General features: G+C 35.1%; 1 protein-coding gene across 1 annotated transcript; it reads left to right on the top strand.

The window, feature by feature from the left end:
• The first annotated feature begins 13,818 nt into the window (after positions 1–13,818).
• On the top strand, positions 13,819–22,898 carry LOC107776694 (protein NRT1/ PTR FAMILY 6.2). The gene is made up of 5 exons (XM_016596606.2): positions 13,819–14,385; positions 14,503–14,605; positions 20,836–21,053; positions 21,157–22,030; positions 22,179–22,898. Exons 1-5 carry the CDS (start codon positions 14,383–14,385, stop codon positions 22,709–22,711), a joined length of 1,731 nt encoding a protein of 576 aa, XP_016452092.1. The 5' UTR covers positions 13,819–14,382; the 3' UTR covers positions 22,712–22,898.
• Positions 22,899–24,578: the final 1,680 nt, after the last annotated feature.

Below are 24,578 nucleotides of genomic sequence, written 5' to 3'. Positions count from 1 at the left end.
GGAGTTAAGAAAATTGCAGAAAATCTGTTCAGCTATTGCAGGGATTTTACCCTTCGCGTTCACGAGTGGACCCTCGTGTTCGCGAAGAGTCAGTTGGGGAAGGCAAAGATTAAGCTTTCGCGTTGGTGATGGGAGCTCCGCATTTGCGAAGGGCTGAGGATTGGTGCATCGCGTTCGCAGGATAGGTGTCGCGTTCGCATAGAAAGAATGGTAAGGCTGAGCTTCAGTGGATTTAACTCATCACGTTCGCGATGGGCTGAACGCGTTCGCGGAGGTTTGCCTGGGTAAAGCATCATGTTCCCTATGGTCGTGTCGCGTTCGCGAAAGAAGATTTTGGTCAAAGTTATTTTGTGATTCGCGAACGCGAGGCTTTGACCGTGTTCGTGAAGAAGGAATTTATGCTTGGGCAGAGGGTTTTAAAACTCATTTTGTCCGCAAGGATTGGGTTTATTTCCTCTATAGTTGGTCATTTTAGGAGATTTTTGAAAGAGATTGAAGAGGTATTCAAGGGGAATTGTTAGCAGGTAAGATTCTTGGACTTAAAACTCGATTATTATCTGAATTCCACCTAGAAAATTGTGGAAATTAAGCTAAAAATTGAAGAACTAGGGCTTGGAAATTTGGACTTTGAATTGGGGATTTAGAGGACTATTTGGGATCGGATTTGAGAACTTTTGATATGTATGAACTCGTGGGGAGGTAAGGAATCTATTGGTGTAAAAATTTCTGAATTTTGAGACGTGGGCCCGGGGGTCGAATTTTGGTATTTCGAGATTTGTGCACTTTATTGATTGTTTTTGCTTGGGCTTTGTTCCCTTAGCATATTTTGATGTCCTCGTTCTGATTTTGGATAGATTCGACGTGCGTGGAAGCCGATTCGAGGGGCAAAGGCATTGCGAGCTAGAGATTTAGCCAGTTCGAGGTGAGTAATGATTGCAAATGATGTTCTGAGGGTTTGAAACCCCGAATTGCACATCATAGTGCTATATTGAGGTGAGATACGCAATTGATGACGGACGTGGGGTCGTGAATTATTGGGGATTGTGACTTGGTCCGTCTCGGTTGATGATTTTACCGCGTATTTGACTGAAATTATTTGCTATCATCATGATTTGGGCTGAATGCCATATTTGGGCTTCGTGCCAACTATTTGAACCCTTCGAAGATTTTTATTGATATTTCCTCACTGTTTAGACTATATACTTGCACTCAGTCATGTTATTTTCCATTGTTTTCATACTCAGCCAAGTTTACTCAGTTTTAATACTTAAATGATATTTTAAATGATGTTTGGGCTAAGAAACACAGTTTTACTATTGTCCGAGTGGCTTGTGAGAATTTTTTGAGTAAGGCCAAGGGCCTACATTGTGAGGAAACATTGATACTGTTTTGAGGCCGAGGGCCTGATATATGTACGCCATGATGTGGCTTGATTGGTATGAGGCCGAGGTCCTAGATTTGATGCCACGAGATGGCTTGTTATTGCGATTGGGCCGTAAGGGCCCCTCCAAGGAGTCTGCACGCCCCTAGTAAGTGCGTGTACCCATTGTGATGTGAGATTGAGCCCGAGGACTGGTACTGTTATGAGATGTTGCCCGAGGGGCGGATTTATTGATACTGTGCCCGAGGGGCAAACTTCTATTTGTTTACTTTACCTTAACTACCTGTCAATTACTTGTTTGCTTGTGAAAGAGCATTTTACTTGACTTTTCACTAGTTTACTGTTTTTAAATGATTTTACTGCTTCATTATAGAATGCCTTGTGTCTTACGTGTTTTCTTACTTTCAGTCATTATTTACATTTGTTACTCACTGAGTTGGAGTACTCACTTTACTCCCTGCACCCTGTGTGCAGATTCAGGTATAGCTAGTTCCGCTCCCGAGTGCTGATTCCTCCAGCTTCAGGCGGTCTTTTGGAGATTACGAGGTAGTTGTTGACGTCTGCAGCCCCATGTCTCTACACCTTTATCGCTTCTATTTCCTTTCAGACAATTGTACTAGTTATGGATTTAGCAGAATTGTATCAGGACTTATAGATGCTCATGACTAGTGACACCCCGGTTAAGGCTGTGTATGGGTGTTCTTCCGTGTATTTATGTTATCGTTGTTATTTTCGAATTTATTTTATCATGTTTAGAACGTTTCTTAAATACTTAATTGTTAATAATTGGAAAATGGGAAGTGTCGGCTGGCGTTGTTTTCACGACCGGGTTCGGGTTAGGGTCGTGATAGTTATAACATTCCTAACTTGTCGACTTTCAACAAAACTTATTTTCTTCAATTGGTTTAGCTTCTAAGCCTTCCAGCCCTTTTGGTACTTGCAGTCCATGATCTTAAATATTTGTAACCTCCAAGTTAACATTATTAACTTACTTTATGTACTTTGAAAGATGATCTCATTTCAGAGCTTACATCAATTGACTTATGACGTACTCTCACATACGAAACTATGGGGTATAACATCATTCCCTCCTTTGGAACATTCGTCCTCAAATGTTGCCTGATGCGCTTATCAGTTTTATAAACTATAGCCCTTAGGTATAATTTAGCATTGTCCTTAACATCTAGGCAATTATTCTGTGAATAAATCCAAAGCCTAGGGCATTCCTTCCTTTTGGCCTCTTTCTCGCACCACGACTTGTGGTCGGAATTCTTCCAATCTCGTTACTGTTTCTACCTTTGTCATGCAGAATCTACCACTCTATCCTTGTATGTACGCCTATGCGACTCTTCTCTCATTTTTCCTCAGCTATTATCCAATCTCTAGGCCTCACTTTGTGAACATATACAAAACTATGACAAGTTGTTCCTCTAGGCATCTATAGGTGTATTGAAGTCATTCACTTGGTACTTTGTCGAACTTACAACTATTTCTATATCTTGTTTCATAGCCTCGGTTATCTATCCTTATGAATTTACTACATCTAGGTAGGTCATACTATACCATAACACTTACTTCAGTTTATTATTACCGAGGTTTGCTACCCAACTCCAGGTTATTCTCTCGCTGCTTATCATATATGTATAAATCTAAGTCCTTTAGTTCTTCCTCATTATTGTTCATCTTAAGAATGACGGCCTAATCTCAACTCATACTTTGGAACTTTTATCTGCCTATTGTTGATTCACCTAATGTTAATGTATAATCTACCACTGATAACTTGAAACATCTTATGTAATACATTGTCCTTAGGGCTCACGTCTCATTGGGGAATATCTGGAGTTATTTGCCTGATCCACTGAGGGACGATACAATACTTCATTAACCGTATTTCACAGCATCCCAGTGTAGTTCATCTTATGGAGGTATTCTAATCCTGTGCAATTCATGAAATCCCTTTTTCTCTAAATCATTACTCAATCGAAGGCCTAAATTTCATCCACTTATTATTTATCATAATTACACCCTTATTCTACTACCAGGGCAGCATTCCCTCCTTTCCAAATGCTCTTAGTCTTAAACTCCTCCGAGTTTATTCAGGTTATACAGGGCTTTCTATAACTTACGGGAACCACTAGCTCTCTTGTTTTGATGGGCTTAATCCTAAGGCCTCACCTATTCTCGTCACCTTCTCATTCAGCTTTTATTATCCTTACTCATGTCTACCTAAAACCTTTTTGCTCTACCATACACTAGCTTACAACCTACACATATTTATTTATACTACTCGCAACCTTCCTTTAACTTTCTAGCACCATAGATTTCTTTTTTATTTTGGAACCTCAAACGAGACATCACATTATCTCTAACTCTTCTTTACTCTCTTAACTAGACCTCTCGGTACCTGGAAACAATAGGGTGGAAGATATGCTACTGACGACACCAGTATCATTTTTGGATACTGAGTCACAGTGCTTCTAGAACTCTACTTGGGTATGGACTATATACAACCTTCTGCACTTGAGTATCTCGTACCTTCTACACTTTTACCTTACTTACCATTAAATCTCGCATCGTTATATCTATCACTTTCATAGCCTCCTTTCCACATAGGTAGGATTCATATCCACAACTTGAAGCTCTACTATAATACTTGCAACTCTAGTGCATACACAATCCGGTGGGAGCTTCATACTGACTCCTTATGAGGCTGGTGCTCTTCTAACTGGCTTTATCGTAGAGCTGTTATAGAATATGGCTATTATACTATCTCTCTTGTACCTCTGATATTAAGGGTGGTTCTGTAATGTTCTCAATAATGATTTCTATAATTATCTTGGTCTATTAATCAGACTCCTGATTTACTAGCTGATTAACTCTTTGGATTCCTCTTCTCTCTCGGCCTTTTTGTAGGCTTAAGCTATCTTTCAATATGCGGATTAGGATATTAGTTATTACTTTAGCCTTTCGTAGATGCTATGGAACATCCATGATATAACCTTCTAACAATTCAAGCCATTGTCTGTAACATGGATTCAACTATTTCTTTTAACATATACCAAAGTCTCTCATAACTGTATGAATGTCAACATATATGTTGTATGGATAGTACTCCTAAATCTAGAGTGTGGTAATAATGTAACTAGCTCCGGGTCGTAGATCGAATAATTCCTTTTATGCCTTCTCAACTTTCTTTAAAAGTAAGCAATTACTTCTCATGGTCGTTCTGCCACTTATTGCATAAATACTTGGCTTATATTAGTGCCCACACCTATTGGAACTTCATCCAACTCATATGATCTCGAATATTACTTTTGATTTTACTTCTCATTCCTTAGTCACGACAGTTGCCACTTTGTTATGGAGCGCATATAATGTCGTAATGAGATTGTTGTTACAAGATCATTTCTTCTTTAGGTCACTATGCTTATGTTGAAGCCTTCTTCCTTATTTCCTCAGCTAGTCTTTAGTTGTAGCACTTAGGCAAAACCTTCTGACTCTTGTAAAGCTGAGAGATTTTTATATCATACACCCGATGAAATTTTTGATGTACTTACTCGCCAATAATTATCGTTAGTTACTTATCTCTGCGCCCTTCTGCTCGTAGGGTTACTTCTTAACTGAAATTTCGATTGTCTCCCTAGTGGCACTCTCTTTTATTTCTATAACACTTATACGGTACCTTTTACTACTCTAACTCTTATCTAAATATTTATCAAGGATTACGATGTCTTATTCTACGAGACTGAATTTCCTATGTTGGGTTTCACTACATTTATCTTGCACGATCTACTGATTTATCTAAGACCTCTTGTCTAGCCATAACTAAGCTCTTCCTGAATTAGCTACTAACTCTTCAGTCCATGCTCATATTTATATTTTGCATAACCTCACTTGGGTTATGTCTTTTGTCTTAACTTACCTTTTGCACTGGCTCCTAATGTAACAAATGTTCATTCGCACTTATTTATCAATAACATCTGGTATGGGAATCTTTACTGCCTATCCCTGGCGTCATGCTTGCATAATGTTCTGGAGTCATAGCATATCTGTAGGATCTGAATAAATGGAATATCCTTCCTTTACTATTTCATAGTTACCTGAACCATTCAACTCCGACTTAACACGTTATCACAACATCTTCCCCTCTTTAGGGGAGTATTAACATCTAATGCTATGAAGATTTACTTATAAATATTTCACCTCTTCATCTTCGACGTCTTTTCACGTCTTCACTGACTCTTACTCACCTTGTGGTAACCCTTCTGTGCCCCATATAACTGAATTTCTTATGCACGAGGGTGACACCTAGTGTAACTAGAACACTCAGTCCCTTAAGCTTAACTCTACTCACAGTGCTTGCTAGGGAAGCGTCTTCCCGAATGACCTTTTAAGGTTATTCTTCCGTTGTCCATTCTATTATTGCTAGAACGTGATCTATAAAATTCTCACGATGCCGACTATTATAAAATTCTTCGATCCCTAAATCATGTTCAATTTTTTTTCTTGTTTACTAGCCCATACTAATTTCTATTACTCAGGAGGTCTAACTTATCCTTCTGTAATCATGTTGGAGTCGCCAAATTATTTCTCGAAATAAGGATATGACTTTATGGCTTATACTCTTTATGGTCTCAAGGCCTGTCACATGTTGTCTTTTCCTTCACTTGACTATAGACTCTGTCATCCTGTCATATTTTGAATTACCGTTATCACCAATTTATCACATCTTACTCATAATACTTCATTTAATCTCTTCTTATTCTCCTTCTAATATCTCTATCTATTACCTTATTTTGAAAACTTCAACAAAATATTTTTTCGCTTTTAGCTCACCTTGCTCTATCTACTGGCTCTTCGGGTCACCTAACATTCTCTCTTGACTAGGGAAGGGAGTTATATTAAGGTAAATATTTATCCCTTATAGGATTCCACTGCATGTCTTCTAAAAATTTTGAGCATTCTATTATTCATATCAGGCTGTCCTATTCTAGAGTGCACCATCTGGGTGTCTCACAAGGAGATCTATTACCACGTTTGCACTATCCTTCGAAAATTTTAGTTAATTATAATAATCCATCCACCATTTTGGGTTACTCTAACCCCAGTTATATCATGATGTCCGATCTTTCTCTTAAACAATAAATGTTAGCTCCCATAGGGCATAACTAAGATGGGTGTGGCCAATTGTATATATCACTATTACTGTGGAAAGTAACTCAGAATGCTTATATTTCTCTGCCATAATTGTAAATATCGATAATCTTCACTAACTGGGTACCACGTATCCTTCTTCACCTTGCTTCTTTACTTGTTGAAAGTTGTGTCTACCTTCTGATTCTCTTATTGCTTTTTACCATAAAGGTAGATAGATATTCATGACTTAGGGTTCCTCGTCAAGAAGCTTACCCATCTTAGTACACACATGATCTGCTGAAGACCTCACATTTACTCATCGTAAGCATGATGCAAAATCGAGTTCTTCTGACTCAACTCTTCTACAGCCACATTCAATCTCTTACCAACTATCTTTCTGGATGTAGGCATCATTGTATTACGAATAAAATAAAAGTTAGGAGTTTGAATCTACCACACGACCTAGAGTAAGAAGAAAGAGTGAAAGTCCTAAATGCCCTCTAGCCTCCTGCTTATATATGTGGGGCACAACACATCCATAAACAAGACTCTACTAGACATGGCTTTTAGACTCCCTAAGATAGAACTGCTCGGATACCAAGTTTCTTACGCCCCAAACCTGAAGAGGCGTGACCAGCACCTGGTGCCATACTCGGCCCGAGCGTACCATTCTGTAACTGTAAACTCTAGAAGGGTAACCCTTAACTTAGGCCAATGAGGCCATATCTCAATCATCTGAAAATAACGTCTACAACCAGCAATACCAAACTAAACATCTATATAGGGTTGGTAAATCCACAATAGTGATATAAAAAAATGTACAGGACTCGTCTACAAGCCTATAGGGATAATTGAATTGTATCATGGTGGGGACAGGGCCTTGACCTATTCATCAAACCTGTATATATAAAATGGACTCCAAGGTATAGACCTGGTAACTCTGAGGAAGTGGAGCTTACCAACCAAGCTAATGTTTCACTTTGTCTACTGGGAAGGTCTATCTAGCTATTTATCAGGACCGGCAGGCATGAAATGCAGCATCCCCAGCAAAAGGAACGTTAGTACGAAATGATGTACTGAGTATGTAAGGCCACAGAATAACTAAAAGTTGAAACTGAACTAATAATATAATAACTGAATGTACGTGGGAGTCAGATATAATTGAAGATATGCTTATCTGCTGATACTGACTCATCTCTCTCAATATAGTAAGTAAAATAGTTGTCCAACTCTATAAGGCTCAGTATGTGTAACTGATCTACCATAGTAGGCTCGCTTATAGGCGCTCGGCCATACTAGGCTCTATTTCTGAGCTTTCTCATAGGCGCTCGGTCACAGTAGGCTTGGTATATAACTTACCATCTGATTAGAGGTTGCCCAATAGGGGCATGCCCCTCTATTGTAGCTCGGTGGTGGTGAAAATACTGATATACTTTATATATATAAACTCCCTACTTTCCTAACTGAAAGAAGAGAATACTTAACTAAATATAAAGTCCCGATAAGGGAGAATACTATAGCTTATAAGACTAGGATAATGTACATAAATTCATGAATAAGAACTTCTTTTTATGCATCGGTATCAAATGCATGTAATTACGGGATCATACCAAAATGAAAGAAAGGTTTAGCCTTAACATATCTTAACTCCTTGAGTCCTTAATACCTTCCAATCAATTTTTTAAACAACTCAACTCAATCTACCACAGCATAAGGAGATTTAAAACCAGTGTTGAGTAAAGGCTAAGTCCGCAACTTAAACGAGTAGCTCGTTTACATAAATTTGGGGAGCATCTCCCCTATAAAAAGGTCCTCCTCAAATAGTATATACCAAAAACAACAAGAACATAAAAATAACAACATGTATGCATAATTTTCCAACCTTATCTCCATCACTATCACAAAATAGCCCATACACCCTAATCACTTCATACATAAAACGACAATCAAAGTAGAGTCAAACAACCTAAAAAATGTAGCGACAAATGACCAGCCCACCATTCCATAATTGTGTGGTGTTTCTCCACGCCTTATCTCCTCCAAAACTCTATAAAACATCAGTACAAGAGGCAAACATGAGTGGACTACAAAACAGTCCACTAAAGGTGAAATAAATCGAACTCACGGCTTCCGATCACCGTCTGGTGAGTTCTAACTATTAGGAAGCGAATTTATCAACCTTCTTTGACATTTAAAAGCTTAAATACATAAATTAGGAGTTTTCTTCAATATGAAGTACCTTAAAAAAATCAAACTACAAAGAAAAAGATAGGTGATATAGCGATACTTACATCTTAGGATCATTCTAATGTTATCGCTTCTTGATTTCATTCCCGGGATGTTAATCTTCTTTCAAACTCTTGTAGAGAGATTAAGGGTAAGTTTTTAGGGATTCTCTAGTCGTGTTCTATGAAAAATGAAGAGAAAGAAGATGTAAACCCCTATATATATATATATATCCATTTTTTAAAAGTCAAAGAGGTGCTAGCTTGGCACCCTAGTATTGGCCCTTCTTCTGATGCTTATATCATTTTATTCGGATGTCGTATGAATGAAAAAAGACCTCACATAACACACGAAATGTATTGATCAAAAATGTTCAGCGACACACCTACTTGTAACCTATGCAGTCTGCGCAGTCTCACAAAATTGCACATATCTCTCTACTCTGATGTCGTATCGACGAATGGTTTAATGAGTTAGAAACTAGACTCGTAGATCATAAATTTGATATGTTTATAATCCCGTACTTCCAAGTACATTGAGAGAAATACTCAACTACATTTGACCTAACCTTCAACATATTTATGAATGTAACTTGTGGTGATCTTTGCCAACTTTTGTTCCACAACTCGCTTGACTTCAAAACATAACAAACGACTATCATAAGACAAAAATAATTCATAGCATAACCTCCTTATCATTTTGAGCACCCTAGTATCACCCCAAAAGTACATGTTATAGCATTCCCAACTTGTCGACTTTCGACGAAACTTATTTTCTTCAATTGGTTTAGCTTCTAACCCTTCCAACTCTCTTGGTACTTGCAGTCCATGATATTAAATATTTGTAAACTCCAAGTTAACATGATTAACTTACTTTATGTACTTTCAAAGATGATCTCATTTCAGAGCTTACATCAATTGACTTACGATGTACTCTCACATACGAAACTATGGGGTGTAATAGAAATCATGCTTAAACTATATGTTTGTTTTGTTGGGACCCATAAAGGTCGCTTCCGTTGATTGAATTATTTGCTTAAATTGCAATTATGTACTCAGTCACATCTATCATTTGTATATCATATCTCAACCTCTGTTGCCATTTATTGTTACATAATATTATCATTGTTTGGGATGATTTTTATGAGATTTGTGAGTCTGGGAGACTGGAGAGATTGATGACTGAGTGAGGCCGAGGTCCTGATTGTGAATGATATTTATGGGATCGGGTTGCACGCCATAATAGGCTTTATTTATTCTTGCCATGATTGGATTATATTAGCGCTTGGGTAGGATCCACCCCTCCAGAGTCTGACATACCAGCAGTGAGTGCAGGTACCTACTGAGCGCAAGTGCCGAGTGATTGAGAATGCTTAGTGATTGAGAATGTTGAGTGTTGAGTGATTGAGCATGCTGTGAGGTTGAATAATGTGAGAGTATGATTATATGGTTTTATCATTGTGTTGCATTACATGTGACATGTACATTTGACATGTAGATATAGAGATGTAACATTCTTCATATTAGTCATACTTGGCATATTTTATTCTTGTTGAGCTTAAACTATTAAACATGAAAGCATGTCTCCATTTTTCTACTGTGTACAAATTGATTATGAGTTTTCTTTGAGATATACTATCATTTTTCATGTCTTATCTGTACTGTTATAATCTGTATTTGGATTGTACCTATCTGAGCTCATCACCACTTTTAGCCCAAGGTTAATCCTGTTACTTATTGAGTACATTGGGTCGGTTATACTCATACTACACTTATGCACTTCGTGTTCATATCCAGGTACTTCTAGGCACGGAGGTTGCTATATTTGGAGCTTCAACTGTTCGGAGACTATTGAGGTAGCTGCCTTGGCGTCCGCAGGCCTCGACTATCCTTCTTTTTAGTTTATTAGCATTGTTCTATCTTGCTAGACAATTGTTTTAGCAGTTAGAGTGTATTGTCATTCAGATGCTCATGTACTCAGTTGTCGGCTTGCCTAGTACTGTGATAGGCGTCATCACGACATGTTGAGTTTTGGGTCATGACAATAAATGTCGAATCTTTAATCAGATACTCAAACTCAACCCGAGTCCGTACCTCGAAACCTGACAAAACTCAAAATTTCCGACAACCCATTCGAGTACAAGTCCAAACAAACACGTTTCATCCAAATTGGACTCTGAATCGATGTTCAAATCTAGAATATTCATCTTAGAAAAAGTTTTGCCAAAAACCTCCAATTTCTCTTTTAGATTCATCAATCAAATGTCAAAATCAAAGATGGAATCATGCATAACAATCAAATCCGAGTCAAGAACACTTACTCTAATCCAAGTAGTGAAAATTCCCTCAAAATTCTCCCAAATTCGAGCTCCCAATTCTAAATGTGATAAAATAAACTCAAGGTCAGAAAATATAAACTTATACCACTCCTACAGGTGTATGCTTCGCGAACGGGGGACCAACTTCGCGATCGCGAAGCACTAAATGAACACTGCCAAAAAATACACTTCACGTTTGCGTCACTGCCCTTGTGAAGGTGATGATCATAGGTAACAAACCTCAACAAATGCGTCCTTGTCAATGCGAACACGAAGACAAACTCCCCCAGCTCCCACACTAAACCACGATTGCGTACCATTTCTACGAACACGATGCTCAAGCCCCCTAAACTTACGCGAACGCTACGTCCAGTCTTGAATGCGAGGAGGAAAAGTACCCAACACCAACTTACACATCGTGATCACGGTCTTCCTCTCGCGATCGTGAAGAAGGCACACAACACCTATATTAGGGAACACCAACAATGCAAACATGAAAGAAAATGGTCTGAAGCCACCCCGACACTCTCCCGAGCCCCTTGGGACCCCGTCCAAACATACCAACAAGTCACAATACATAACACTGGCCTACTTGAGGCCTCAAATCTCACAATATAACATCAAAACCACTAATCACACCTCAAATCAAGCTTAATGAACTATTTCAAATTTTCAAATTCCAAACATACGCCGAACACATCTAGACAATTCGGAATCACCTCAAATTTTGCACACAAGTTCCAAATGATATAACAAACATACTCCAACTCCCAGAATGATAATTCGAACCTGATAACATCGAAGTCAAATTCCAGCCAAACCTATGAACTTTTCAAACCTTCAAATTGCAAGCATTCACCAAAAAAGCCAAAGCTGTTTAGAAACATCCAAATATGAATCCGACATACGCCCAAGTCCAAAATCACCATCCGAACCTAACAGAACCATCAAAATTCCAGTCCGAGGTCAAATACACAAAAGTCAAACTTGGTCAACTCTTCCAACTTAACGCTTCTAAATTGAGAACCATTCTTCTAAATCAATCGCGAACTACTCAAAAACCAAAACCGACAATACACGCAAGTTATAATACATCATATGAAACTACTCTAGACATCAAACCATCGAAAGACATGGTAATTCTCAAAACGATCGGTCGGGTCATTACATCTAGCATCTAAGTTTGACTGGAACAACTACTTTATTACTTGTTTCGGGATTTAGTCACTTTTCACACAAAGTTTTGGAGCTCGGGAAGAGGCAATTTTCGAGAAGATTTTCATCACTACTTTATGGGTAAGTAATTTCTACTTGGATTTGATATATATATATATCACATGGATTTCTACACCTAAAACATGGATTTTAAAAGTAAATTTTGAGGTTTTACAAGATAAGAAAGTATATTTTGGGGTTTTGAGCACCGATTTAAACTTGGATTTGGAAAGTAATTACATATTTGGACTTGGAAGGTTATGGTTCATTGGATATTGATATAGGTTTCGAATTTCGGGCACGTGGGCCCGGGTTGAATTTTGTTGACTTTTGTTGAATTCTGTTGACTTTCGGAAAGATCAAGATCGTGGTCGAACATCCTTGACAGAGTTATAACAGTTATTTTCAAGATAGGATACTAAAGAGAATATTCTAGTGGATATTCTCTGCACCTATACTATTAGGGTTTCTAGGAACATGTTCCCTATAAATAGAAAGAGACACAATGATATGGGACGTGAGATATTCATTTGTAAAAAATATATTGACTTTATAGAGAGAATCTAGTCCTATTGCAAGCATACAAAAACAACCTTTTGCTAAGATTCTTGTCTAGCATTTCCTTTGGATCCAAGAACAACCTAAGTGTTCAGAGGCTTATCAATTATTCATCATTGTCAGAGAGAATATCCACTGATCTCATCCTTTTTCGGGTTACTCACACGTTTTGTTAACTTAAATGTCACTTATTGCTATTTATTACTATTTGATATCATATTCCATCTTTTTGGATCATTGAATATTGTTATTATTGCTTATATTCATTGCTATCCGGACAAATATACAAGTTATTTGTCACAACACCGATAGCTTTGGCCTTAGGATATTATTATTATTAACTAAGTTAACTCTTCTTTATTTAAATCTAATTGGTTAAACCAAGATTTATATTTTTGGTCAAACAATTTAAATTAGCAGAAAATAAAGTTAAGTCAATAATGAGCTTGATTTATGCGCACGGGCTAACCTTTACCTAGTAACAAAACATATATGCCTAAGGTTTTAAGTAGCTCAGCTAGCTAGGCGCTTCCACCCCCACCCCACCCCCACCCCCACCCCCACCCCACCGGGACATTGACTTCCATACAGTTATTTTAAAAAAGTTGTTAAGTAGCCTATTTGTTTTTGAAGAACAAAGTATCCGTGTCAAATCTTCTCAACAATACTTTCTGGTATCCACTTCGGCAAAGCCATGACCACTAATTAATTTCCCCAAGACAAGATAATGATGTACATTGACTTTAACTTTAATAATTTGAAGCTATGGTTAACTCTCTGGCACTTGTTCGATCAATACACATCCATCATTCCATGAGGTCTTCGGTATTTCTCTTTATTGAAAATGACACAACATGTTAAAGGAAGCAGATCGAGAAAGCAAATATACAAATAAGGAGATTCTGTTTTCATAGAGAATATTATCTACAGTGTAGTTTTCTGTTCCACGTATTATATATAGGGGTAATGTAATTTTCTTGTCCATACAGAAGACAATGGTGGAAAACAAAAGGTGGTAGCTTTCCTTCAGTTGTGGGGTAACAAAAGCACTTAGGATTCAAGAATGAGGCATGGCCGGCGTCACTATGGTTCACAACCTCCAAAACCAATGTTTGGATACACAAAAAAGGAGGAGAGATTGAGAAAGAAACAAACAACCTTAATGGTATTGCATGTTCCAGATTCCCTTTCTTTCCCCCTGGCACCCCCACCAATATCACCAAATCAACATCAACTTTAAAATTCACATTACCATTTTCACTTTAAAATATCAACCTTGAGAACCTTCCATCTTAAAATGGGATAGGCCTAATCCCAACGAAGTAGCAGTGCATCAATCCGTCTTTAATTTTGTAGTGGGGGTCGTTTTAGAGTGAGAAGTCTTTGCCTATAAAAGGACAGGACTTCTAAGCAAACTAAGTGTGACTGCTAAGAAGAGCTAGCAGAGTAATTAAGGAGTTCAATAACAACATATATTTTCCTAATTAGGCTTTTCTTTTCAGTTTTACGAGCTCTTTTCAATACCGTTGAGACAGTTGGAAAAGAAATAATGGTTAGTAGAAGTTAAAACCATCATTGCAGAATCTTCACTTTTATCTGAGTCAATGGAGATTCAATATTATTATTTTTTATGTCCAATAATTTGGATCCATTTGTTTCCACCCCACAGGAGGGAAAGATGAGCTTGACAGTTGCAGATGCTGTAAACTACAAGGGTCTCCCTGCTGATAGATCTAAAACTGGTGGTTGGGTTCCTGCTGCTCTTGTCCTGGGTTAGTAGTTAATTAAATCCCTCTAATTGCATATATATAATCAACAAGTATTTCACATATATAGCATTTTCATTTGTCAATAGGCAGTTTGAACGCCTATATATTATTTCTGTTCATAACAGCTAAAGAGTTTAGCTAACGAAATATCAATATTAGCAAAACTTAATACTTCTTTAAACGGTTAAAGACTCTTTAAGCGTGACGTGAAAGGATGCATGGTTGTTTTCTATTTTTTTCCTTTTTCTGCAACATGACAGTCGTCATGGAGACTATAGAATTGAAAATTAGGGGCGGCCTGGGTGGGTCTAATTTGAGGCTCTTCAGGTTAGTTCTTGGAAGGATGAAAAACAGGTGATTCATGCAAATACGATGAAATAAAGGTCCACCATAATCAATATACTCGGAGTATGTATCACAACTTTTCCCCTCTGTTAGGAGTGGAAATACATCATATTCCATATTTTGTGGGTTTAAAGTTATACTCAAATAGTATAATGATTTTCAAGTCCCTTTGATCAAGCTGTCAAAAACTACTCATTTTGAAAAATAATTGTGTTCAAAAGTGCTTTTTGAAAATGTTATTTTTAAAAGTATTTTGTGTTTGACCAATTCATCTGAGAAGTACTTTTACGATTTTGATAAGCACATTATGTTTGGCCAATCTTTCAAAAAAGTCTTTTTGAGTGCAAAATTACGATAAAGGACAGTAAAATTTTACTTTATAATTAGCATAATTTTAAAAAGTATTTCAAAAATATTTATTATAGAAGAATTTAATTAATTTTAATTTTTATGTAATTAAAGCCTAAAACATAAAGTAATATATATTAAAGATTTAATCAATATAAAATATAACTATAGAAAAGCAATAATGTTGGTAGGAACATGTATGCTAGGAAGTTACATGTAATTCTTGAGAAACCAACAAACTAAGTAGTATTGCATTATTTCAATTATATTATATGCATGCACGCCAAAAACGAAAATGTTAATAAAACTACAAATTGGAGATCATATAATATTGGTATACTACAAAGAAAAAAAAATTATACATTATAAAAAAAGTGCTTGAATCTTGTGAATAGCTTTGTTAGTTCAAAGAGTAATAGGAGACGAAGAAAAGAATAAACGATGAAAGAGAAGAAAAGAGATCTATTTATTGTAGAGATTATTCCAAATAAGAATACGAGAAGAAGAATAAAAATACGGTGAAAATAAAAAAGAGAAAGATAAAAAAGTAAAGGTTAAATTGATAAGGAATAATTTAGGAAATATAATTTTATGTTAAGGATATTTTTGTCGTGAAAAAAGTAATTTTCTGTTTTTGCTTCTTGGTATAAGCTAAAATTTGTAGCTTTTTCTCAAAAGTAGAAAAATTGCTTCTACTGCTACTCAAAAACACTTTTCGAAGTACACCCTTCGTTTCAATTTATGTAAATCTATTTCCTTTTTAATACGTGCCAAAAAGAATGACCAATTTCCTTTATGCAATGATTTATAACCACACAAAATATATGTAAATCATTTTACACCACATATGCAAAAGTCTTCTTTCTTTTCTTAAACACCGTGCCCAGTCAAATAGGTTCATATAACTTAAAACAGAGAGTATTTTTTACCTCCCATAAGCTTGGCCAAATAGGCTCTCAATCTCCCAAACTATTTACAACCTAGTACGGGGTAAACAAAATCTATATTAAACATAGATTAATTATTACCAAAAAAATAAGGTAAAATGATATGATACTACCAATATACTACACTAGTAAATGTATATCGTCAACAACAACAACAAATTCAGTATATATATAGCAGAAAGAATTACAAGAAAATACACATGACTTCACACCATAACAAAAAATAGCTCATGTTTTTAAGTTTTACCATACATAGCCCATATTGTATATTTTAAAAGCACTTGCAGATTCAAAATATGTGTTTTTACAATCATTGCTTCTAAAAGCTATGGAGTTAAATATGTATTCTCACAACCATTGCTTTCACACTCTCTTCTTCTCACATCTTCTATATATGTTTCAAGGGACTGAGTATTTTCTGCTTCTCCCCCTGTGTCACCTGGTTGCAATGTAAGAAAATTGAAAACTAGAAGTCCACCATTGAAAGTCATTTGAAGCTTTGCTTTCGAAAATATGAAATTACCCTTCATCCACCTATTGGGCTAAAAATACCCCTCCATCCACCTTTTTAGTTCACTTATGCTCTTTGACCGTTAGGTCAATGCTGAATTTATTCTTTTTCTAAAATTAAAAAATATTTTCGTTTTGTAAACTATTGCACTAGTAGTCCACTAAATAGTAAAGTCGTCGTCGTCTTCTTCTTCTTTTTTCAATTTTTACAAAAAACAATTCAGTTTTTACAAGAAATCTTTTTTCATTTTTTTCAGTTCTTTTAAAGCATTTCTTTGTAAAAACTGAAAAAAAATTGTAAAAACAGAAAAAAATATTTTTATTAAAATATTTTCTTATTTAAGAATTGGAAAAATATTTTCAGCAAAATATTTTTGTTTTTGGAAAATATTCTTTTTCATTTTTTCAGTGTTTTTAAAAAAACAAAAATATTTTTTCTTTAAAAAAATGAAAAACGAAAATAAAACTAAATGCTTTACAAAAACTGAAAAAATGAATAAAATATATTTTTCAAAAACGAAAATATTTTGTTGAAAATATTTTTTTCAGATTTTAAAAAATGAAAATATTTTGTTAAAAACATTTTTTTCCGTTTTTACAAAAAAAATTAGTTTTTACAAAAAAATTGAAAAAAAATATTTTTTTGTAAAAATTGATTTTTTTTGTAAAATGAAAAAAAAAATAGAAGACTTTACTAAATTAGTGGACTTTTGGTGCATTAGTTTAAAAAAACAAAAATATTTTGCAATTTTTTTTTACGTTTTAAAAAAAAGAATAATAATTATTTTTAATTTAGCATTGACCTAACGGTCAAAGGACATAAATGAACCAAAAAAGTGGATGGAGGGATATTTTTAGCCCAATAGATGGATGAAGGGTATTTTTAAATCTTTTCCAATAGTTTAGGGGCATTTTGAACCCTTTTCCGTTTTTTGAGTTTGTTCGTTGTTTTGGATTGGGTGTTGTTCCAATTGATTGCAAATATCAAAAGGAGTTCAAGATTTAAATTTGAAGTTATTTGGAGTAGATTTGAACAAGATTTGAGTTAAATTTCAGAAAAAATGCAAGGATGAAGACGAAGTCAATTTTTTGTATAATTTTGTATAATAGTGTATAAACATATTTTATACATCTTTATACAAACGTACGTAGATGAACCTTTTCCCACCATTATGGTGGTGATTCAGATAACTAAGATACATCCTAGTGACCTTTAGGCATTCTACTTCTGTACTCTTTTCCACTTAATATTCAAACAGCTTCTAAACAGTATTTAAGCATCATCCTGTTTCCTCGTTTCGAAGCTCACGTGTGACATCCAATTTCTGTAGATCACGTGAAAATATACTACTACTACTACTACTTAATTATTAAAACAGCTTTTGACAATTATTTAAGCATTGTCCCATTTCTTATTCTGAAAGTCATACATGTAACATCCATTCTCTTAATTTCATGTGAAAATTTTGCTTTATTCTTTTCTTATTCTCTTACTTTTCTTTAATCGCGATGCGTTTACGGTGTCTTTTTACTTACTTTTTGCTTCTCATAATCTTGATGCTTCACTTCCTTTGTTCTATAGAATAACTAGTGTAATTGTAAAAATAAATAAAAATACATAATTTTAATATAAAAAATAATCTTTATGAATCAAATGTCTATGACGATTCTAGCATATTTTCACGATAAATTAAATTTAACATTCTATATTTATTTGACAGAAAGGTTGTATGAGAAACATTTCAAATTAAATAAAACAATCTATTCAATTAATCTTATGTGAACTTGAATAAAAAATGCTAAAATAGAAAAATAAAAAATAATGAAAATATAAAAAATAGTAATGCAAAAAATCTTAGGGATATAAACCTAAGATATCACTCCATATCTTTTCTTCTTTAAGGTTTTTTTCCTAGAATTATTTTTATATGAATTGTTTGAGACTTATGTTCAATTGTCAATTTTCTCGTTTTTCTCATGTACAAATTTAAAAAAAAGGTAAAAAGGACAGGAAACAAAAGAAAAGACATAGAAGAAAAGGAAAAACCAATCTATATCTATCTATATTATATTAAAAGCACGAAGGCCCTAAGCGAAATATCATTCGTCTTATTTACTCCTTTAAAATAGAGTTCACACTTGACAAAATAGTTATTTTATTATTTTTCTTTATATAGTATTAATCATTCAATTTACTTTCCTAATATTTAGAAATAGTCATTTAATTACTTTCTTATTTAGGACCTTGATTTAGAAAAGTGAAAAACACATTCCTAAAATTCCTACCATAAGTAAATGAGAAAAGTACGTTTTACAGAAGGAGTTAAAATATCTTCGATTCCTAAAATCTTAAGTTAATTAAAAGAAAATATATATTTCAAGAAGGAATCAAATTATTTTAAATTCTATTTTTTCCTATGCATAAATAGAAAAGGACAATACATTAAAAGGAAACTCTTAGCTACTTTTTTTATGAGCAATTTTTCGGCAACTTTGTCAAACAAAAAGTAGAATCCTTTATTCCTTTTTAAAAAAAACTTTTCTATTTACATACTAAATTTTGAAATGTTATATATTTACTTTGAATATATATAATTATGTAATCCATAAATATAATTATTTAGGAAGGGATTGGGTGGAATGAGTTCTTTTGGAGTGTTCCTACTTTCTCATGTGGTGCATAAGTTAGAGTTAAATAAAAATCTTTGAGATGAGAAGAAACATAAGACTCAAAAAAGGGAATTAAATTGGGAGTGTGTGGCTGACGGCCTACGAAGATGACTGAAATACAGATCAGTTTACCTAAATTATAGGAGTGTATAGGATACATGCAGAATAAATTTGTTTTTTTGTATATATTTTAGTGATTAACACGATAGACACGTGCAACGCACGTACACTAAAAACTAGTTAAAATTATATAAAATTATAAGGGGGATAAAACAGAAAGATTCCCAGTTACAAAAAAGGGGTACGATAATATGGCAAGTCACTGTCTTAATATTGAAGGCAATTTGATGGATTAGCTCTCATTCCATAACATAGTAGATTTGTCAACAAATATTAGTCGTCTGGTGCCATGATTATAAAATTTAGTATTTCTTCCTCTACGCATAATTAGTAAAAGGAATTAGACAAAAACAGTTGGTTCATAAATAAATTATTTTGTTAAAGCAGACTACATTATGAATAAGAAAGAAACTTAAGGAAAAAGAAAACGAGAAAGGTCTAGAAACCTATTTCACATATCAAAATTGTCACGCGGGAAGTAAACAACAGTGGACTTCAAGGATACTTTCTCCGTTTCTAAAAATGCTCATATTACCCTATTGTAAATTTGGTAAAAAAAAATTACAATAGACTCATTTATGAGAAATTGTTGTCATATTTTGAGATAATTGCTCTTTCATGCACCTTTTAGTATTCCAAATTAATGAGTCTTTATAAAATAATGTTTTATTAATATTTATTTTCTTATTTTAACTTAGCATTGTATGCAAAATTTAATTAATAGGGAAAATAATTAATTCTCTAGGTAGGTAAAAGGGGGAAAAGTAAAAGAATGAGAGAAGAAATAAATACATTTCTTGGCATATGCGAGATGCCAATCTTCTTTTTCAGCACGTCAGTTCGTATTATTGTAGAAATCTAATATTACTGGGACGACTGCAATATATGCAAAATTTAATTAATAAAGAATATGATAAATTCTCTAATTAGAAAAAGGGAAAAAGGTAACAGGATGAGAGAGAAATAAATACATTTCTTGGCATGTGGGAGGTGCCAATTATCTTCTCTTTAAGAGGTCAGTTCATGTTATTCTAAAGATCTAATATTACCGGGACGACTACAAGAATAATAAAAATTAATATTACATGCCAAAATAATATATAAAAAAAGCAAAAAAAAAAATTATTACATCTCATTTAACAATGAATAAAATAAACTGGTAGATAAATAAGCAAGAAAGAAACTTCGAATTAGGTGTTTGCTCATGCTACCAAATTAACAAGACATGTTAGATGTGATATAAATTAATGTTGGAGGGTTATATATAAGTTTGTTTTAAATAAAATTTGACAGGGATTGAAATCAATGAAAGGCTTTCAACAATGGGAATAGCAGTAAATCTAGTGACATATTTGGGTGGTGTCATGCATCTACCAAGTGCAGCATCAGCCAATATTGTGACAGATTTTATGGGCACAGCGTTTCTTCTCTGCCTCCTTGGAGGTTTTCTTGCTGATTCTTTCCTTGGCAGATACAAAACCATTGCAATCTTTGCTATTATACAATCACTGGTAAATACCTACTGCCATGTTCTTTAAGTTTCAGCATTTTGACATAATTATAAAGTAATTTATTTTAATGCATGTGAATGTTAAATTATGCTGTGAAACTCAGGGAACTGGCATGTTAACACTGGCAACGGGCCTGCCACAGCTGAGGCCACAACCTTGTCATCCTCATGAGAAGTGCAAACCAGCAACTGGCTTCCAGATGGGAATTCTATACTTAGCTTTATATCTAATAGCATTAGGCACTGGTGGCTTAAAATCTAGTGTATCTGGATTTGGAACAGATCAATTTGATGATAAAGACGAGAAGGAAAAGTCGCAAATGGCCTATTTCTTTAACAGATTCTTCTTATTCATCAGCATGGGAACTTTGGCAGCAGTTACAGTGCTAGTTTACGTTCAAGATGAAGTTGGAAGAAGCTGGGCTTATGGTATTTGCTGCATTTCCATGATAATTGCAATCATAATCTTTTTTTCGGGGACTAGAATGTACCGCTACAAGAAAAGCTCAGGAAGTCCTATAGTCCAAATATTTCAAGTCATAGTAGCTGCTTCAAGGAAAAGGAATATGGATGTTCCCTATGATGTAAGCATGCTTTACGAGACCAATCCAGAGGCTTCAAGAATCCAACATAGTGAACAATTCCGCTTTCTGGACAAGGCTGCAATTGTAGCACAAGGAGATTTTGATACATCTGCTCCAAATCCATGGAAGCTGTGCACAGTGACCAGGGTGGAGGAAGTAAAAATGATGGCTAGGCTACTTCCAATTTGGGCCACAACTATCCTTTTCTGGACAACTTATGCACAAATGATTACATTTTCAGTCGAACAAGCTGCCACTATGGATAGATCAGTTGGCAAATTCCAAATTCCAGCAGGCTCTCTTACTGTCTTCTTTGTGTCTGCCATCTTAATCTCTTTGGCTATTTATGACCGATTTATCATGCCACTCTGGCAGAAATTGAAGGGAAAACCAGGTACTGATCACTCTGAACATGTACATTATATAATATATTGCACCCTCCTCATATTTTCTTTATAACTATACCTATATATAGCAGTTTTATTGAATCTCTTCCATTAATATCAGTTGAGAACTGAAAAGTCATGGCTTGCTGCATGCAGGTTTTACCAGCCTACAAAAAATAGCCATAGGGCTTGTGCTTTCTACTATAGGAATGGCAATAGCTGCTCTAGTTGATTTAAAAAGGTTGTCAGTGGCAAAATCTGTGGGGCGAAACATGTCAACTTTGCCTATTAGTGTATTCTATTTGATCCCACAATTCTTTTTGGTTGGAGCTGGGGAAGGATTCATATACACCGGCCAACTCGATTTTTTCATAACACAGTCACCAAAAGGGATGAAAACAATGAGCACTGGCCTTTTCTTGACAACCCTTTCTCTTGGTTTCTTTTTTAGTAGTTTCTTAGTCTCTATTATCAAGAAGGTGACAGGAAGCAATGGTGGTGATGGCTGGCTTGCAGACAACATTAATTACGCAAGGCTTGATTGTTTCTATGGCCTTCTTGCTATATTGGGAGTCATAAACTTTGCGCTTTACCTAATTGCTGCGATATGGTTCAAGCCAAGGAAGTCTAAATCTGCCGTACAGATGGAGACTGTGAAAAATGGAAATGCTGCCGATGACAAGTGCTAGAATTTTGTCTCCGCCACTGATGGTTAAGTTGTGCTCTCTTATTTTTACTACTCTAGTTATAGTTATTTGTACAGTGAGAGCAAGTGTTGCCTATGTTTAATTGCATGTGCTATCTGTCTGTTGTCTTTGCGATTTGATAGATTGGTTTGACTTTTGCAGTCTATTAATGTCACTTCTCTTTGGATAAGACGTCTATTTGATGTCTGATCATGCCCAACTCTGATCCTAATAGAATAAGCGGTCGCTGTAAATATAATTCGGTATAAAAGTCCGGAATCAAATTCTTTAGAGAACTAAAGTTTTGTTGTAACTGTTAAATATCACTAAGAAGACAAGCTCGAACAATTTCTAAGTTATAAATATCAAGATTCTTATGTCTAACTAATTAACTAACAAATTAAAATAGTAAATTAATAATTAAAGATACTAAAGATTGGAAACAAGATTAAGGAGATCTAGAGTTATGATTTCCCCAATTGTCGGAATCCTACCCGCTACGTCTTCTATAATTTCGTTTAATTATTCTCTACTGAGCACTCCACTTATCATAATTCTCTCAAGAGCAACTACAATAATGTACTAGTCATTTCTCTCGAATTACGCTAGCTCACACTTTTTCACCGTTAACTATGATCACGTCAAAGCTTCGTTATCTCTAATCCCGCTTTTAAACCCACCGTATTGATCTCTCATATATGTTAGGAGTGACGTTATTCAACAACCACCTAAATATATACTCTTTTTCAGGCAATACATAATAAATAGGCATCGTTAATTGAGAGATCTTCAATTAACTAAAATAAACACGTAGTTGAACAAGTAAAAAAACTCAAAGATTCAATTATATCAAAATGTATCAAGAATACATCATACAAAAGGTTCCATCAAACTGTGATGATACGAAGGGTCATCTTATGTTTTAGAACCCAATTCTGCGCTTTTAAGCTTTAAAACCTTATTTTATCCCTCCTCGATTTGCGTGCACAGTCCGGCGTTTTTCCGGAAAGCTTTTATGTTAAATGTTGATAAAAAATAAAACCTTTTGCCTAAAAACTTTATTTGAGTTGACTTTGGTCAATATTTTGAGTAAACGGATACAGATTCGTGTTTTGATGGTCCCAGTGGGTCCATATCGTGATTTGGGACTTGGACTTATGCCTGAAATTGAATTCGGAAGTCCCTAGCCCGAGATATCGAACTTTATCAATATTTAAAAGTTAAAGGCTTACTGAATTTGAAATGTTTTGGTTACGGAACCCGGTACAGGTTCAATACCATATTTATAAATTAACTGTAAAATTTGGTGAGAAACGAAGTTGGTTTGACATGATTCGGACGTCCGATTGTGAAAATAGAAGTTTCAAAGTTTTCTTGAAAATTCCATTTGATTTGGTGTTCAATTAGTAGTTCTAGGTATTATTTTGGAGATTTGATTGCGCGAGAAGGTTCCTATGATGTTTTTAGACTTGTAAGCATAGTTGGTTTAGAGACCCGAGGGCTTGGATGAGTTTCGGGTAGGCTACAAAGTGAATTAGACTTAGAACATTTGTCGGTGTCTGCAATTTCTGGGAACTGGCCTCTGATCTCACATTTGCGAGATCAGAGTTCGCATTTGCGAACATTTCCAACTTCTGTCAGTCTCGCATTTGAAAAGAGTGCCAGGGTCAGCCGAGGTTCGTAATTGCGATCATGAGGTCGCATTTGCGGAAGGCCAGTGCCCGCATTTGCGATGGAAGCTGGGGAGGAAGATTCTTCGCATTTGCGATCATTGGGTCACATTTGCGGTCCAGTCAGTGTTCGCATTTGCAAACTTTTCATTGCAAATGCGATGATTGCATAGGTGTGGGAGTCTTCGCAAATGCGATGG

This window comes from Nicotiana tabacum, chromosome 5 (assembly GCF_000715075.1).
Source record: "Nicotiana tabacum cultivar K326 chromosome 5, ASM71507v2, whole genome shotgun sequence".
NCBI classification, from domain to species: Eukaryota; Viridiplantae; Streptophyta; class Magnoliopsida; order Solanales; family Solanaceae; genus Nicotiana; species Nicotiana tabacum.
The sequence above is the reverse complement of the archived record's forward strand: the minus strand, read 5'-3'. Positions and strand labels throughout refer to the sequence as shown.

Bases quoted from the DNA above. Each gene is read 5' to 3' on its own strand.
- LOC107776694 (XM_016596606.2), top strand. The intron at 14,606-20,835 runs GTTAGTAGTTAA...AAAATTTGACAG, and splicing joins TCCTGCTGCTCTTGTCCTGG to GGATTGAAATCAATGAAAGG. The intron at 21,054-21,156 runs GTAAATACCTAC...TGTGAAACTCAG, and splicing joins TTGCTATTATACAATCACTG to GGAACTGGCATGTTAACACT.